The sequence below is a fragment of the Echinops telfairi genome, unplaced genomic scaffold, assembly GCF_000313985.2.
Source record: "Echinops telfairi isolate 266 unplaced genomic scaffold, ASM31398v2 ScPeMD7_7424;HRSCAF=8462, whole genome shotgun sequence".
In the NCBI taxonomy this organism is placed as follows: Eukaryota; Metazoa; Chordata; class Mammalia; order Afrosoricida; family Tenrecidae; genus Echinops; species Echinops telfairi.
In genome coordinates this window covers 25,495,328-25,514,114 of record NW_022111324.1, presented here as the reverse complement: position 1 = coordinate 25,514,114, position 18,787 = coordinate 25,495,328, and the positions used below count along the sequence as shown (strand labels likewise).

Sequence of the window (18,787 nt, the reverse complement as noted above, 5' to 3'; positions counted from 1 at the left end):
AATGATGATGGCAACATATGTACAAATGTGCCTGACTCAACGGATGGATGTATGGATTGTGGTAAGAGCTGTACCAGGCCCCCAACACAATGACTGAAAAAAGAAAATGCTCGCCACCACAGCCTGTGTCTAGTAAAGCACCGAGCATGCAGACAAGAACGTATTTTAAGTTGGAGGTGGGGGGTGGGGAGAATAAATGAAGTTGATATACTCTACTTAAGAAGGTTAAGTATATAAACTAAAAATATTTTGGTTCTGACATAAAAGTTAGAGAATATTCAGAGTTGGAGATTTTAACTGTGAGACAAAGAATTTTAGCTTCTGTCTTTGATTACAGAAAGATAGCCTTTGATACTCCTTAACACTAATGGTGTAGTGGCTACACATTGGGCTGCAAACCACAAGGTCCATTATTTAAATAATTATTTAAAAAGAACAATAAAATTCTATAAAATAAAGAACATGGCTCATCTAGATTTATTTTTGTTCTATCAATTAAATACTAACCTCTACACCAATTAGTCTACGTTAAAGATCTGGTCAGAATAGAAAGTATACTACCTATGATATTTTTATAAGAAAGACTGTTAAGAAGGAAATTTCATACTTGAAGGCAATATGAACCTCCAATAGAATTTTATTAGGACACAGAATGACCATTTATTTTGTATTTTGTAATGGTTACTTTTTTGCTATAAGAACAGATTTGTGACAGCAAACAAACAGTTTTATCAAGCTAAAGCACTTACCATATGCCATCCATCTCCTACCCAGTTGACCAATAAAAACAGATATTTACTTTGGAAAAAAAAATACTGTTAACTCCTCATATGGAGAAACTGGTGTTTCTGACACACATTTTACTTATTTAAACAGATATTCACTGAATCACTCACTGCTACATGCCGATTCCTACTCATAGTGCGCCTATTCCACAGGGAGAACTGTCCCTGGTTTTGAGACTGTAACTCTTTAGGGGAGTAAAGAGCCTCATCTTTGTCCTGCTAAGTAACATATAGATATGTAGTAATAGACACACACATTGAAGGCTAACAGTCCGAAACAATATTTTGAGACAACATGATCAAGAGTTATAAATATCGTTTATGCATCCTAATGTTCTAAGTACTGTAATAGTTAACACTATATTTATTTACCACTTCCTAGTGGTGACACTGTTGTAAAGACTTTACCTAAAGTAGTCATTTAATCCATAATATGCACTCTTACCCCATTTGGGACAAACTCGATAGCAGCGAGTTTGGCTTGTTTAGGTAGGTACTATTATTGTCCCTCCTTTATAGGTGAAGAAATCTAAGTTCTCAATCCAAATAGGTTTTCAAGGAAAAACAGGTCAAACTCATTCAGTTTGCCTCCAGAGTCCAGCCCCATATCATATCCTATATATCACAGTTCCTCTCTTATTCAAGATAATGGGGGGGGGGGGGGATATGGAAATGTTTAAAAATAATAAAGTAGGGTGTTTCAATACAACATTTTATAACAATTAAAAATGTTTTAACCCCCTGTGGTAGTCACCTAATCTGGTGTCAATTTAAGGATTAAGAGTGTAGGGGTGGAGTCTAGGCTGTCAATCTGGAGACAGCCAATGAGACTTCTGTGTGAGCATGGCCTTCTCCTGAGAATTCTGGGAAATCTGGTCCTTCTTCTTTGGAGGCAGAAGACACCTCTCTCTCCGCTACTCCCTGGGAGACATTGCAGAAGACAAGCCACATGGACGCAAACAGACTCTGAGGCCAGAGAAGCCACAGGGAGACCTGCCAGCACTGAGATGCTTACATGCCACTGCACCCAAAAACTTTCTACCACTGGCCTGTGATCGTCCTGCATGTGGCGTCATTGCTTGTGTTTCGTGAGTCTGAAGAGGGGTTTATAGACTGGTATTGGACATATGGGCTAATATTGGACTTATGGACTTGATCTGGACTGGGCTGGGATGTTTTCTCCGTGTTCAATTGCTCTTGTATATAAACCTCTTTTTTATACACATATGTGTCTCCATGGATTTGTTTCTCTAGTCTACCCAGACTTAAAAAAAAAAAAAAAACACGTCAAAATTCCTAGGTGAATGTCTGACTTAATGAGCTTTTCTAAAGCAAATATTCTAATAACCATTTAGATTAAAACTTAGCTAACTGAAGGTTATGATAATTTGTTAAGTAATGCCACCAGAGGGAAAAGAAACCAAATATTTATGTTTATCTAATAAATACTTTGATTACAGATACTTATATAACAAGTGCAGTATATACTCTTAACCTCATAATTCTGTGGTTTAAAAATATATTAGCACTTCAGGGGCAGATACAAAAGGGCAATCTTTCTACCTAAATTTCTAACCCCTTACCCTCAATCAGCAGAATTCAGAAAAACAAACCAACATCTTATAAACACACAGCTGCACCCCTGATTTTTTTTTTTTGAAATTTAAGTGAAAGTCATGATAGGTTTTACTTCAAGTTAATGTGTTTACATACTTCCACATCCATGGAAATTAACACACGCAAGATATTTACCTGCAGTCATCAGTTAAAATTCATATACAAAACGATCATGATTAGATTGATATGTATGAATTATTATTACATTATCTGTGCTAAAAACCAATAGACACCATAGGGCATGTTCTCTCTCTCTCTCTCTCTCACACACACACACACACACACACACACACACACACGCACGCACGCACACACACCTATAGCTCTATAAGATATCAGGGAGTCTCATAATGCTTAACAAAAAAAGTCATATTGTTCTACTGTTGAATTCATGTAGAAAGGTGCATCTGAGGAAGACACTGCTTCTATTAGAGAATTTTCCTCAGGAAGAGAAGTAAATATATTAACTTGCCTTCTCTATGGCACTTTATAGTTTGTCATGCATTTCAAATCTCTGGATCTCAAACATTTCAAATCTCTGGAATGGGGAGCTGATATCAGGGTCCCAAGTTGGAAGAGTGTTTGAATGATGATGGCAGCATATGTGCAAATGTGCTTGACACACTGGATGAATGTATGGATTGTACTAAGAGATGGAAGAACCCCCAATAAAAGTATTTAATAATAATAAAAAACGTACATATTAGCTTTCAACTCTCAATTCTACCCAATTGTACAAATAAACTATATGTTTGAATGCAAAAAAAAAAGTGTAACTTGTTCTATAAAGGATCTATTCTGCTGTGGGGATCTCAAATAAATAGAAAGAAGTCATTCTTCAAGGCAGAAGATATATATATAACAATAAAAGCAAAGCTGCAGGTAAAAGTAATGGTAATGAATACTGTAGACAAGCACAAAATACAAGATAACTATACTCTACATTCATTGCCATCAAGTCAAGAACTGACTAGCAACCTTACAGAATAGAGCTGTCCCTGTGGGTTATGAACTGCTGACCTTGGGTTGGCAACTTAACATGCAGCCCGCTATGCCACCAGGGTTCCTCAAACACAGGGTAAGATGGCTAAAATGACAACTATGATGTTATCCTTTCATCCCATTTTTGTGTGAACCTTTTGGAAGTCCCCTCAAATATATTTCAACATACACAAGGAAGAAAGCTACAAGAGATGAAGCTACAGTGTCAAAGTTGAGGACAGGCTTTGAGGTCAGGCATGACATGTCAGGAGCTGAGATTTTTATCTTTTGAAGTGATAGAAACCCTGCTGAATTGTAAGCAAGAGAAAGGCAATGTGAAGTTTTCATTTTCAAAAATTTCACCAACAGGATCCGTGGAAGATGGGCTTTAAGAGGGCACAAGACTGGTGACAAGGAAGTGCAAAGGCAGAGATGAAAATGCCCTGGTTAAAAAAATGCCTAGTTGTTAAAACAATGAAAGATAAAGTATAGGAAGGAATCTGAAATTATGTGGTGCAACTCCTGGGTATGTGAGAAGGTGGGGGTCTAAGCAGGCATTTGGGATGTCCAAGCACAAGGAATGATCAGCACATTGTAGGTAGTTCAAACCGGCAAAGTAAATGTAATTGCCCAGAAAACCAGATGGGTGGAATTAACTCTTTATCTTCATTTTAAAATGTTTCTTTTAAAGGGCAGATAAGAGAAACCCACTCTAGAAAAGCACCAAAGCAGGTAGAAAGCCAAGATAAGAATGGTGTGAGAAAATAATAAAAATTAAAAGTAGGCTCAATAATGTCAAAGGCAATGGAGGCAAAGCACTCTAATAAGGACAGGAACACACCTTTTGGGTCTGGTGAAACAAGGGTTAATGACAGTCTAGTTAAGAGTAGAAACCAGGTCTGGCTACAAGGGGTTAAGAAAACGTGAAAGGGAGAGAGCTTTAAAAGGCCTCTTAGAAGCACACCAGCCTGAGTGACCACTAGCTGTCGAAGGGATCAGGTATCAGGCATCCAAGAACAAAAAATCATATCATTGTAAAGGTGGGTGAGTGCGGAGTGGAGACTCAAAGCCCATCGGTGGGCAACTGAACACCCCCTTACTGAAGGGTTGTGGGGAGGAGATGAGCCAACCAGGGTGCAGGGTAGCAACGATGAAAACATAACTTTCCTCCAGTTCTTAAATGCTTCCCCCAGCCCACTATCATGATCCCAATTCTACGTTACAAATCTGGCTAGACCAGAGGATGTACACTGGTACAGATAGCAACTGGAAACACAGGGAATTCAGGACAGATGACTCCTTCGGGACCAGTGGTGAGAGGGGTGATGCCTGGAGGATGGAGGGAATGTGGGGTAGAAAGGGGAAACCGATTACAAGAATCTATGTATAGCTTCCTCCCTGGGGGATGGACAGCAGAGAAGAGGGCGGGGGAAGACATCGGACAATATAACTTATGATAAAACAAGAATAATTTATGAATTATGAAGGGTTCATGAGGGAGGGGGAAGTGGGGAGGGAGGGGGGAAATGAGCAGCCGATATTCAGGGCTAAAGAAGGCAAATGTTTTGAGAATAATGAGGGCAACAAATGTACATATGTGCTTGACACAATGGATGTATGTATGGATTGTGATAAGAATTGTACGAGCCCCCAATAAAATGATTTTTTTTAAAGGGACTTTTATAAAGCATGGATATAAATTTTTGGAAGGACACGAGGAGAGGGACGTATTTTACAATGGGAGACATGTGAATGTGTGCAAAATGAAGCAGAGAAGCCAAGAGAAAGGAATAGTTTAAAGATAAATAAAAGTGAGAAAAATCCCTGAGAGAGAGGTTTTGGACGCAATGGACAAAATGCAAATGTGGGTAGTAAGGGAAAAGGCAGACTGGGGCATGAAGAGGCAGGATGGACATGGCAGTATATAAATGAACCTGGGACAAGGAAGGAGCAGAGAGATGTCTAAAGAATTCAAAACCCCATTTTCTCAATTTCAAAGATAAAGTAGGAAATCAAATCAATGTCTAAAAATAAAAGGGAGGCACAAGCTGAGACTGGTCCACCTTTGGAATAATTACAAAATATATACGAAAGGGCATCTTATTACAAGGCAAAGAAAGGAATTTTGAAAAAGTAATGAGCATTATGTAGACTAGTGATTATAAAGTATTAATATGAAAGCACATTGTTACCCTAAGAGTCAAATGGACAAAAGACCAAGTTGATCATTCAAAAAGGAAATATAACTAGAAAGTGCAAATTAACACTAGGTTTATGGGACGTGTCATTTTCATGCATTTCCATTTCCTCAACAAAAGTTACAGAAACCATTTATATGTAACTCCTACCATTTATCTGACTGAACAAGCGAAATACACATCCAAATTAATTTTCTTCGAAGCCTCTAATCTTGAAATTCTCCATGTGGTATATACCATTAAACCTATCTCTACAGATACACATCGATTTGATGCGAACGTAAAGTGAGTATGAATTCCAGTAAATCAATTTCATTCATGGAAACATTACTTCAGTAATAAATATAAAGCCAAAAAGTTCTTAGAAAGCAAACATAAAATATAAACGATGCAGCAGTGACGTCATACTGACCGACCCGAGCGACCTTTACAATACCCTGAACCCAGTATCTCAAATGTTGTAGAATGCTAGGTTCTGTAAGTTTTACGTAAATATATATAGTATCATTGGGTTTCATTTATAAGCTACTAGTGTATAATTTGATTGTGTTTAGATACAATAAGTTGTTTTTCAAAGAAACTACGCGGTTTAATTCCTGTGTCCGTAGAGGTCTATAAGCCTAGTGTTAAAAGAGACAGAGAGCGCCTCCTTCTAGAGCCGGCTCCCAGGCTTCTCGCTCCAGAAACCGAGGAAGCCACGCATGTGTGGTCCTTCTGGTATATGTGCTCGACAACAGCCGTGCTACTTTGCTGGTTTCTTCTTTCTAAGAAGGCCCAGGCCCCTCCTCTGTAAAACAGGGACAACAAACTACCCTTCAGCATTGCTATGGCAAATAGGACAACAAACAGAAGCCACAGACACAGACACAAAACACCTCAGGGAGGCCTGAGGAGTGAGCTGACCATAGCGTGACGCCCTCAATGACCACTGCGCGCGATTTTGCTCATCAGGTTCTTGAGCCGGGCATCTCCTGCCTCCCTACTGCTTTCAAGGATGCCCTGGAAGCATCACACTGGGTGTTAATGGAAGAAGAAAACATTTTCCAAGGCTGAGGTCAATATCCTAGGTCCTCTATCCCCACGTAATGACAAATATGACATTGGTTGACCAAGAAGGATAAACTATTAGGATGTTAAGATGCCTATGTCGGGAGGGAGGGGAAAAATGAGGACTTAATGCCGGGGGGAGGGGGGGGGGGTTAAGTGGAGAGAAAATGTTTTGAGACTGATGAAGGCAATGAATGTACAAATGCGCTTTACACAATTGATGTGTGTATGGATTGTGATAAGAGTTGTAAGAGCCCCTAATAAAATGATTAAAAAAAAAAAGAAATGAAAAACAAGATGCCTATGATCTTACTCTGCATAGAAAACAAAACCAAAAGTAAATGTATACAAATTGAGAAAGAATTGAGTTAGAATGTTATTTCTTTCTGTTACTGTCCAAAAATTATTACTGTACAATTTAACATGTATTAAAAATTATAGGCTTGATAATACATTGAGTATAGATTATAAAAATGTGCCAATAAAACTTAAAAAAACACAAATTAAAATGCTACACGAAAGCGATTTGTGTGAAATTAACTAAATGTCTAGTAATAATAGTTTTGATGGCTTATCATTGGCCAGGTCTTGTCTATGTGCTTTCATATATTATTAAATCCTTAATCCTCACAACCCTTCTGTCAGGTAAGTGGTGAAAAGTTTAGCCATTGTGTTGATGAAAGTGAGGCAGGGGGTAGTTAAATAAATAACTAGCTCAAGGACACACAAGTCACAGGGGTAGAGCTTGGGTTCCCTGCTGCCGTCTGGCTCCAGAGCCAGGGTCCAGGTGCACCACCCAGGGAAGCACAGCTTTTGGAATGGCCTGGCTGTTGCTGTCACTGCCATGCTATCAACTTGTAGGGGCAACCATTACTGCTCATTAAATATAAAAGTCCTCTGAAATCAAGCATCCTCACATATTGTCATATTCAATGCAAGCCACAGTGACAAAATTGACTAACTCAGTATGTTTAAGAGAGCTTTTCTGGTAAACTGTGATACATACAGGGGCTGCAAAAAGTTTGTAGAAAAATGGAATTATTAAGAAATGGATTTTTTCCGCACACTTTTTGAAACTCCCTTCATACTTAATACTACAGGCATTTAGGCTTGACGGTATTCATGCTAGCTAATGTACAGAACCCAGAGCTGATGTTCTCTGAATGCTAAAGTGACCTGCTACATAGGTAATCAAAATCACAGGATTTCCATTCCTGAAAGTAATCTACAGGAGTGATCATATGATCCTATGCTTATAAATACTCAGAGACTTCAAGCATAAACATAAAAAGCTTTAAAACTTACTTCAGTAAATGTTTTTAAAAAACATCCTTGTATCAGAAGGTTTAAGTGCTCACGACGAAGTAAACACACGCCAGCTCTCATGAAGCCACAAACGTAAAACACGATCTTTAGTGCTCGCCCCATGCCCCCACCTTGGCTAACATCAAAAGCTCAGAAAACCTAGCTACTCACAAAATATTAACACACCACACAGCTCTCATAGAAAGAATATCATGTAGAAATCTTTCGTAATTTTTATCCTACCTAATATTACTTGATTTCAGATGCTCCTCTGATTTCAAGTTTCCGGTCCTCATCTGGGACTTAAATGAAATGTTTTCTCCCACAATGACTATCTGCAAGAACATCCAATTCCTCACAAGGTAGAATGGTTTAAGACATTCTAAGAGGAGAGGAAGAAAATATGGGTTAACTCACAATAACATGGGAACTCCCTTGAAGAAAATAATTTATCTTTATTTGAAATAATGCAAAAGACAAAATATCAGACTTTTTTCCTTAGAATATACCATATATATTTTTTTTTTAATTTCAAACATTCCACTTTCAGACCAGTATGTTCTGCTAATCTCTTTCCACTACCCAATAGAGTTATTGTAGTTCCACGGTGAGAATGTCCTATAACACTGTAGCAGATGGTTTGTTCAAACTGGACTGCTTAACAAAGGGAAAAAAACGTTCAAATCATAAAACGAACTGAAAATGGCATATTTTTACATCTTTAATCACTTACTGAACAATTATTTGGACATTTCTACATGCTATACACAGTATTATATGTAGGGTACACAACAATGAACAAACAGACACGGTCCCTGCCATAGATAATAGAGGCCTGATGGCAATGTTGGATTACTGGTGCATAGGTGTTTCAAACCTATGTATGAGCTGCTCCCTGGAACAAAGGATGAGGCTTGCTGCTTCTGTAAAGACTTAGTGCCGCAATGAACAGGTATGGACTCAACGGCAGTGGGTTTTTTTCCTTGGGGGTAGGGGTAAAGGAAGACCAAATAGGAAGGAAGCAGCCAGCAGTATAAAGTAGCAGATAAAAAGCATGGGTTCAGGAGTCATACTGCCTATGTTACGTGGGATGTCAGTCAAACTGATGACCAAACAGACCATGGTAAGTTGGGGATACCAACCTAATTCAAAGAAGTGACCAAGGTAATTATTATTGTCTACTGGTAATTGCTGACTTAGTTATGCACCAAATCCAGTGCTAAAGGTTTTACATGCATAATCTCATAAAATTATGAATACAGTAGTTGTTGCTGCTAGGTGCCATTAAGTCAGTTCTGAGCATTGGTCAACCTGTGCACAACTGAACAAAGAAACACTGCCTGGTCCTGCACCACCCTTGAGCCCATCATTGCAGCCACTGGGTCAATCCATCTCCCTGAGGGCCTTCCTCTGTTTCACCGCCCCTCTACTTTACCAAACATGATGTCCTTCTCTGGGGACTGGTCTCTCCTGACAACATGTCCAAAGTACCTGAGAGGAAGTCTTGCCATCCTAGCCTCTAAGGAGCACACTGGCCACAGTTTTCCCGAGACAGATGTTTCACTTTTTGGCAGTCTACAGTACTTTCAATACTCTTTTCCAGTACCACAATTCAAACACATTAATTCTTCACTGGAGTTCCTTATTTAAGGTTAACTTTCATATGCATTATGAAGCAACTGAAAATATCATGGCTTGGGTCAGATGCACTTTGGTCCTCTAAGTAACATCCTTGCTTTTCAATACTCTAAAGTGGTCTTGTGCAGCAGATGTGCCCTGTGCAGCATGTCTTTTGATCTCTTGACTGCTGCTTCCATAAGCCATTGACTGTGGATGTGACTGAAGATGAAATCCTTGACAACTTCAATCTTTACTCCATTTATCATGATGCTATTTATTGGTCCAGTTGGGAGGATTTTGGTCTTCCTTACATTAGAGTTGTAATCCATACTGAAGGTTGCAATCCTTGATCTTCGTCAGCAAGTGCTTCAAGTAAGTACCCCTCACTTTCAGCAAGCAAGGATGTATCAGCTGCATATCACAGGTTAATAAGCCTTCCTTCAGTCATAATACATTGTTCTTCATATATCCAGCTTCTCTGATTACTTGCTCTGCAGATTGAACAAGTATGGTGAGAGCATATAAACTAGACACACTGTGGGAAACTAAGATCTGGGAGAGTGTATGCGCAAAGTGGGAATCTGAGAACTAGGAAGAAACTGTAAGCGGACAAGTTCTCTACCCTTGTATTTAAGGAATCTGGGAGCAGATTAGGGTAGAGGAAGGCCTTGGAGATGCATCCCAGTCACATTCTGCTAACTAAAAGCTATTCCCCACAATGAACTCCCCGTAATAATGCCAATTTTAAGATGCTGTTTGCAAGCATGTGGTTGCTTCTACATGCCTGAAGTTTAACTGCTTGAAGGCTATCTGCCTCAAGGTTCTCTGCCATCTAGATCAGTCCAGTCCACCCTAAGTACAGCCCATTCCCTATTGATAAGGATCAAACAATGCTCCCTTGGAGAAGAAGTCAGGGACACCTAAGGTCAAGTCAGCTCAGAGATGACCAAGGTTAAGCAGCCATCTTAACTCTAGAACCCACCCATCTTGTTAGTAACTTCCTGTCATATGCATGTCCCCTTCCTGTTACTTGTACGTCTCTAATACAACCCCTTCCTATTAAGTATGTGTATGACCTGGCTTGCTAACCTAAGTTTATATAAGCCTATTAAGATAATTCATTCCCTCACCACTCTCTGGTTCTGGTCTCCATGGAAGAGATGAGCCCTTGCATGCCTTGTCTGATGTTTCTATAACTTACCCTTCAATTATACAACCACTCCTTGGACCCATGCAGCTATGGAGGCTGGTCCTCCAAAACACGCACCTTCCTGTGTAAAATTTCCCTTGTTATGTTTGTACAACTGCCTCTTGGTCCCTATACAAGCTCTGCATGAACACAATTACTATTCTGAATTCCATTTTTCTCAAGAGTATCCAGTTTGCTATGGTCTACACAATCAAATGCCTTGGCATAGTCAATAATAAAACACAAATAAACATCTTTCTGATAGTCTTTGCTTTCAGCCTAGGCCCACCTGATATCAGCAATGATATCCCTTGTTCCATGACCTCTTCTCAATCTGGCCTAAACCTCTGGCAGCTCCCTACTGCAACTGTTGTTGGATGGTCTTCAGCAAAATTTTACTTGCATGGGATATCAATGATATTGTTCTGTAATTTCTGAGACTGTACAAATATGGATCTCTTCCAATCAGGTGGCCAAGTGGTTGTCTTCCAAATGTCCTGGCACAGGCTAGCGAGTGTTTCCAGGATTTCAGTAGTCTATCAATTCCTAGAGCCTTATTTTTGGCTAATGCTTTCGAGTACAGCTTGGGCTTCTTCCTTTGGTACCATGTCCACTAGTTCTTTTTGGTACAGTGACTATATTCTTTTGATGCTTCTTGCATCATTCAATATTTTGCCCAGAGAATTTTTCAATATTGCAATCTGAGCTAGAATTTTCTTTTTCTTGAGTTCTTTCCATTTGATATGCTGAGCATGTACTTCCTTTTTGGTTTTCTAGGGTTTTGCATTACATTGTAATACTTTGTCTTCTCTAGCTGCCCCTTAAAATTTTCTGTTCAGTTCTTTGACTTCATCATTTCTTCCATTTGCCTCAGCTACTCAACCATTAAGAGTAAGCTTCAGACTCTTCTGACATCCACTTGGATCTTTTCTGCCTTTTTCAATGACCTTTCACTTTCCTCATGTCTGATGTTCTTTGTGGGAGCGGACTGTCTTAAGATGAACTCTGGGAAAGGAATTCCCAGGCTTCTGAGTAACAACAGTGCATTAACGGGGCAGTCTGAACTTCATTTCCTTCTTCAAGCAGTACAGGACCACCACATTCCATGGTTTAGCAAGGTTTATGGGAAGGAGCTGACCTTCGCCTAAGATAAGGTAGACACTTTCTCTCCTGTTCCCTGGGAAACAGCTGAAACACAGCAGTCTGCAGGTGTGCAGGTATACTCCCTGTTCCTGGCTTTATTTTCCCCTCTAGACCCTCGACAAATTGGCTAAAATATTACTGCTTCTTTGTTTGCCTTCAAAGAAATTGTTAACAACCCTTTGTGTGAGAACTTGTCACGGAATGCAGGGTATGTGACAAGAACTGTATATAAACTTGCCTTTAATAAAGATCTGGGTCTTGGAGTCCCTTCTCCTTTGAGCCCCCTACACCCCAACTTTGTCCCTTGTCTTTTATATCTACTCTATTTTTTCAATTGCAACTGTGGCCCTCGTGGCCCTGGTCAATTTGTGAGCTGGCTCTCAGTTCTTGATGTCATCCCACAGCTCATCGGGTCTTCAGGCCTTAGTGTCCCCGCTCGCTCGACACCCTTTAGCTGGTGATTCCCTCTCTACAACTCCTAGCAAGGCCTATCTTCTGAGGCACCGCTACGTGGATCTGAATCAACAACCTCTCAGTTAGTAGTCAAGTGCAACCATTCGAAACACATAGTGCCTTCTGTTTGTCAGACAATCTTTTACGTGTTTTGCAAATATTACCTCATTTAATACTCATCAGTCTTGAGGCATGCACTATTATCCTCAAAAAGAAGGGAAGACTGAGGTAGAGAGATTAATAATTTGCTCAAGGTCAGACAGGAGACAAAGAAACCTGGAGGGCATGCTCTTAATTACTATACCTACCCTTTCTCTACATGTGGTTCTGTATATAACTTGAGAAAATGATAAGATCTTTTTGATATACAATAAACAAGACACAGACCTAGAAAGAGCAAAGCATATTAAATTTGTTCTGTGCAATACTAAGTAATTTTATGGAATTGAAATCAAGGCAGACGATATCTATCTTCTGCACTAAAAGGTTCATCTACACACTCCCATCTCTCCCAAGCCTCCTAAAGTTTTAAGATTTCTTATGGGGGTGGGGAAGGATTTTCTTGCCAGTCAAATTTCCTCCTTTCAAAAGCCAAACCAATATTCATCTAGTTGTTTTTAAAATCTAGCAATATTTGGTAGGTGTCTGTTATATAATCTCACTTTAAAACAGGATCACTATGAATACAATAGATGCACAACCCCTTCTCCCGCCACCCTCCCCAACCACCCCAAAAAGAAAGTCTTTAAAATCCAGAGGCCAAAAGGGGTGGAGAGGAGTTAAGAGGAGACTCAGAGATAATTCCTGTTTGTTTGTTTGTTTGTTTGTTTGTGGGGAGATGGAAATCACCTAAGCTTATGGATTCATTTGTAACCCTGGCTCCTAAAAATAAACCCTTAGCCTTTACTCTATAAATACCTCTCACTGGTCACATTCTCTTTTCTGAATGTGCGTCAATTAGCACTGTTCTTTAACACAAGACTTCCATAAAAGTAGAAAATATGAATCCCCCTAAACTGATGTCTCATTGTTACAAAATTTAGAAAGGTATAGTGGTTTAAATAAGCCTATAGTGAGAACCTTGATCTTCCTTCTCCTGATCTTAGGTAATCATCACACTTAAATTCTTTCAAACTTTTTTTTTTAATTGTTTTATTAGGGACTCGTACAACTCTTATCACAATCCATACATACATCAATAGTGTAAAGCACATTTGTACATTCATTGCCCTCATCATTCTCAAAACATTTCCTCTCCACTTAAGCCCCTGGCATTAGGTCCTCATTTTTCTAAACTTCTTATAATAGTCCTTGAAATATTATTTAATGTGCTCCTGTCTAGTTATACAAGAAGGTGGGGTTATGCAAATAAGGGATTAGTGGTCCACCAAGGGGAGTGGATAGCTTGCTAATTTAGCACCCTGTGGGGTTGAGGCATGCAAATAAGGTTTATGGAACCCTAACAAGGGATGTGGTCCATTTTGCCATACCTCACTTTATATTAAAAGGGAAATACTGAATGACTGTAGTACAAGAGAGCAGCAACCAACAGGCCAGTAGGAGGCAGCAATGGTGAGGTTTGCTGCTCCAAAAAGCTAAGACTTGTAACACTTGCCCAAGAAGACTCCTGGCAGGACCTAGTGATAATAAGGCCCCACCGCAGGGCCCAGAGGGAAAAAGGTTTCAGCAAGGCCTGGCAGGTAAAACCCAAGTGCCGATTAAGGACACTTATAACACGTTTAGCTTCTGCTTCAAACGAACTAGCTTTCCAACTTCATTGCCATAATCAATTCTGACTCATGGTCACCCTATAGGGCAGGGTGGAACTGCCCCTGTGGGCTTCTGAGACTGTGCTTCTTTAAGGGTATAAAAAGCTTCACTTCACCTTTCTCTCTCAGAGATGGTGAGTGGTTTTGAACTGCTGACCTTGAGGTTAGAAGCCCAATTTGTAACCACTCTCAGGGCTCCTTTATAAAAAGGCATTAATCATTAAACATTAGTGTCAGAAATGGAATCTGTTCCAATAGTTCCAGACCATTTGAAGTATGGAACGCTGTAAATGAACAGTTAAAGAGACCAGAGAAGGAAAACATTTGCATGTTATGCTGCAACTGATGGGGAAAGGCCACATCTGGAGTGGTCTAGAGCAAAAGCCAATCTGAATAACTACCATTCTTAGGTAGCAGATAGGGGTTGTTACTCTCCATGCGTAGGGGGCCTCCTACAGGAAGTTGGAAGCCAATAAAGGCTAAAGAGCACATGCAAATTCAGGCCCTGGAGCCAGGAAGGCAGTATACCTACCATGTTTCCCTGAAAGTAAGACATCCCCTGAAAATACCCACCCCACCCCACCCCACCCCGAAGCTACCATAATTCTGGACTCTGGACTTAGAGGCGGGAGCCGCAGCGCAGCTCACTGTTGCCCACAGTGCAGCCGGAGCAGACAGGAAGTGCAAGTAAACGTACCATAGATTACGAGTAAATGTACCGTAGATTGTTGTACATGGAAATAATGGTAGTAACAAGAAGTTCTTGATACTGCAGGATTCAGTTTGTCTGGTTATGCTGGTTTGTGATGACAACTACTACCATATTGTATACAGGTAATAAATTACTTTTGTTGTTCAATAATAAATGTACCGTATTCTTCTTCATGGAAAAATAAGATATCCCCTGAAAATAAGACCTAGCGCATCTTTGGGAGCAAAAATTAAAATGACACGGTCATATTTTTGGGGATACAGGGTAGGTGGGCCCCAAACTAGGCCAAGTGGGCTTAATTCAGCCAATGGGGTCAACCAGCACCATTAACCATGCCTCCCAACAGACACGACCTTCTCTTTTTTTCCAGCTGCTCCTCCTAGGTCACCTGCAGTCTCTCTCTGGCCTCAGGTCGTCCCGTGGGTGTCCAGTGCCATAAACACAGTGCTTGTGTTCAGTTACTGTAACGCCTCCAACTTCTTTTATCCTTTATAAAAACCCACTTGATCACAAACAGTGTGAATTCTTTCTCCTAGGAAGCCAAGGACCAAGGTATTTCCCATCCAAGAAATCTAACAAGATGATTGATAAGGGCCAAGGTCTATTGATTCCATCCAGCCAGAGGCCCAAGACCATATGAATATGAATGGAAAGACAGTTAACGTGTGAACATGAGACTGAAATGGTTTTTTAAAGGGTTATGTGTCTGAAGTACACATGAACATTTAATGTTCCTCTTACCTAGTGGAAAACACTTACATGAATAAATATTTGGTATTATAAGTAACCAAAGGTGTATAAATGCCACCTTTAGCCAATATTTCATTAAATATGCTATAAGAACTAGATTTTACATGAAAAAACAAAACAAAACACAGGCTTTTTGTTTCCAGCCAGTAGTTCAGTGTATAAAATATTGGAGGCTTAGGTTAAAAAAAAAAAATCTGAACCCCACCAGAAATCTGCATTTGAAAAGACATGCAGACCTACTTGACCTGCTGAGAGGAGATTTGCATTTGAAGAAAGAACCTGGGGGGTGGGGGTGGGGGGGTGGGGAGAAGAGACAGGACACAGGACCGTTTTGCTTTTTTAAATTTCAAGCAAGCTTTTTGTGCCTTTAGGTGCATTGGGGCAGAAAAGTCAGTGCCCAGCAGAAGAACCCCTTCCTGGACTGAAGGTTAGGGAAGGGAAGTGCAGACAGCCTAGTATACTGGCTTGAGGTAACTACCAAAGGGCACTAGATGAAGAGGAGGACTAAGTTTGAACACATGCTATAGGCACCTGTGGACCTATCCACACAGGGAAAAGAGCTGGCTGATATGAAACACAGGAAGTCGTGTGGACTCCGGAGCCTAAGGCTAGTACCACTGTCCCAGTCCAGTGACTGGGGATCAGCTGATCAAAACCCAACTGAATAAAACAAAAGATGTTTGGCACCATCTTTTGCTGTGGACTGCTGCAATTTAATGGTCTGTTATGGACTACACTTTGCTTTGGATGTCAATGCTCAAAGTTCCAACCAGAACAAAAAACCCCAGATGAAGGCACAGGCTCGTTTACTCACAGCACTGGTTTGATGCAATGTAAACACTGGCTACCTAAAACAAGGGAAAAGCATGAAGTGGCTGGCTTACAGGCTGTAACAGGTATGCTTAGTCTCAAAATGAGGGGAATCAGGGAGAATTGCTAAGAAACAGTTTCTATTCCTTCTGGGTCTGTGGGGGGAAAGGTGGCAAAAGATGGTAGTATGACTGGTTAATTCAGCTGTGAACTAGCAGGGTTAGTTGTGACTGTAAAACATGCACCTGAATTAGCTGTACCTGTGAGAGTGGGGGGATGAGGGGACTTGCTGGACTGGAGTAGTGGCCAAACCTACAATCCCTTAGAAAATGTGCTATGATGATGATACCTTGTGAGGCTCAGTGCAAGGGGAAAAAAATTCTCAGGTTAAGTTTTATCAGGACAAAAGACAAGACAAACATTTGGAGAACCTGACCAGATCAGATGAACATCTTTCAGGCCAGACTGGCTGGTATCTAACGAACCTCACACCTTAGGACTCTTAGCCCTACTGAATGACTAATTGTTAATGATTGTTTTGAACTGGTAAAATGAATGAGTAGGGGCAATTAATCCTCCAAGTATAAAAGAGCCAATGGTTGAAAGAACCAGGGTGTGGCCTATACTGCAGTGAATTGCCTAATTTGGCCCTTCCAGTCATGGTCTTTATAACTCTCATCAAATGACAGGGTTGAGAGTGACTCTGCCCACTGAGGGGAATGAAGAGCCTGCTAATGATGTAAGTAAGATGTATGACAGCCTTATGGGGAGATGAAGGCCTTAGGAAAGAAGAGGAGAGGGGAGGGGTGAGAACACAGAAGACAGACAGCAAGGAATAGCAGCATGAGACATGAGCAAGGCAGCTGTGACAGAGCTTGCCAATCCATTACGTTAAGAGTGGTAGCACTAGCCCAGTGGTTCTCAACCTTCCTAATGACGAGACCCTTTCCTACAGTTCCTCGTGTTGTGGTGACCCCCCCAACCATAAAATTATTTTCGTTGCTACTTCATAACTATAATTTTGCTACTGTTAATGAATTGGGCCAGGCCTGTGAAAGGGTTGTTAGGTCCCCAAAGGAGTCGCAACCCACAAGTTGAGAACCGCTGCACTAGTTCAAGAATGCTCCTGGTGGGACCCAGTGGTAGGGTAGAGCATAAGAAACTGTCCTGATTGAGGGACTACATTCGGAGTTATTTCCAAGTTAATCCCGATTCTGTTGGGTACCATCTAGTTGGTGCCATCCTAGTGACCTTATATATAACAGAACATGACACCACCAGGTTCGGTGCCATCCACAATTGTTCTTTCTACAATTGTCACTTTCCTACCAAACCACTTAATTTAAATATATGGTCATGAGTTGTGAGATACTGCACTAATTTCTGAATCCAGGGACAGGAAGGAAAGGACTGAGTGAGAGGGAGTAGAAAGTGTTAGAGATGATGGAATGGTACAGAAGTTTGGAAAAGTGGGACATTATTAATTCTGCCTCATGGGAACCAGCTTTGTGCTGATCCTTACTCTCTGGTCCAGCTACTACAAAGTCTATCTGTCTCATTTTCTATCTCTCCATCAGGGCCAATGTTACCATAAAGGTGGTAGCTTTTAACAGGCATGAAACAAATTCCCACTTTCTTTGTACTATTTTCTAATCCCTACATATAAATGTTCATGTTAAATTTGCTCTTTGATTTTAGCTCTGTTAAAATTAAACCACCTTTTTTGTTTTCAAGAAATATAAAGCAGGTGAAATGGGCACTGGAAGATAAAGCATTATTTTTTAACACCAACTCTCTAATTATATATATCTGCATTCAACCCTAACAGTCCAATGCCCAGAAAAAAGCAAAACAAATAAAAACAAAGAATGAGGATCAATGTCCTGGGTGAAATAATTGAGGCAACAAACAACTGATTCTATGTGGCAAATTAACCATAACAACAAAAAATTACTGTCACAATTTAAATTAACTAATTTCCAATGAACAATTTGTATATAATAATATTACGGTGCCCTAGTGGCACGGGCGGCTTTGTGCTCCTGTACAGAACCACAGCCTCTGGCGACCAGGGAGACAGGTCTGCTCTATCTCAAAAGGTCACTATGAGTCAGAATTGACACAACGGCAGTGGGCTGAGTTTTTCCCTTCTTCTTCTACGACTTAATTTTAAATTCTCTACAGGGTGACAGGGGAGAAGGGAAGAAAATGAGTCAATCTGACAAAAATGTACTTTTTGATTTTTTATCGTACTGGAGAATTTTGAAATCATCATTTGGCAAGAGTTGTCTGAGAGATCTGAAAGTAAAGGTTAAAAATGAAGTATCGGTGGGGAAAGGAAACAAAAAAAAAAATGATGAAAATAAGGAAGAAATGGGTAGCGGGGGCACAGGGCGCTAACCCACCCA

At 40.3% G+C, this 18,787-nt stretch overlaps 1 protein-coding gene across 6 annotated transcripts in view; it reads right to left on the bottom strand.

The window, feature by feature from the left end:
- Nucleotides 1–18,787, bottom strand: part of SMG7 (SMG7 nonsense mediated mRNA decay factor) — a 101,302-nt gene that overhangs the window by 47,477 nt on the left and 35,038 nt on the right. For 5 of the 6 annotated variants that reach the window (XM_045297854.1, XM_045297853.1, XM_045297856.1 and 2 more), the window contains exon 2: nucleotides 8,177–8,315. The exons of the other annotated variant lie outside the window; for it this stretch is intronic. In XM_045297854.1, the coding sequence (XP_045153789.1) occupies nucleotides 8,177–8,280 (104 nt within the window). In that variant the 5' untranslated portion in view covers nucleotides 8,281–8,315. The remainder of the gene's footprint in view (nucleotides 1–8,176; nucleotides 8,316–18,787) is intronic. 6 annotated transcript variants of the gene reach the window in all.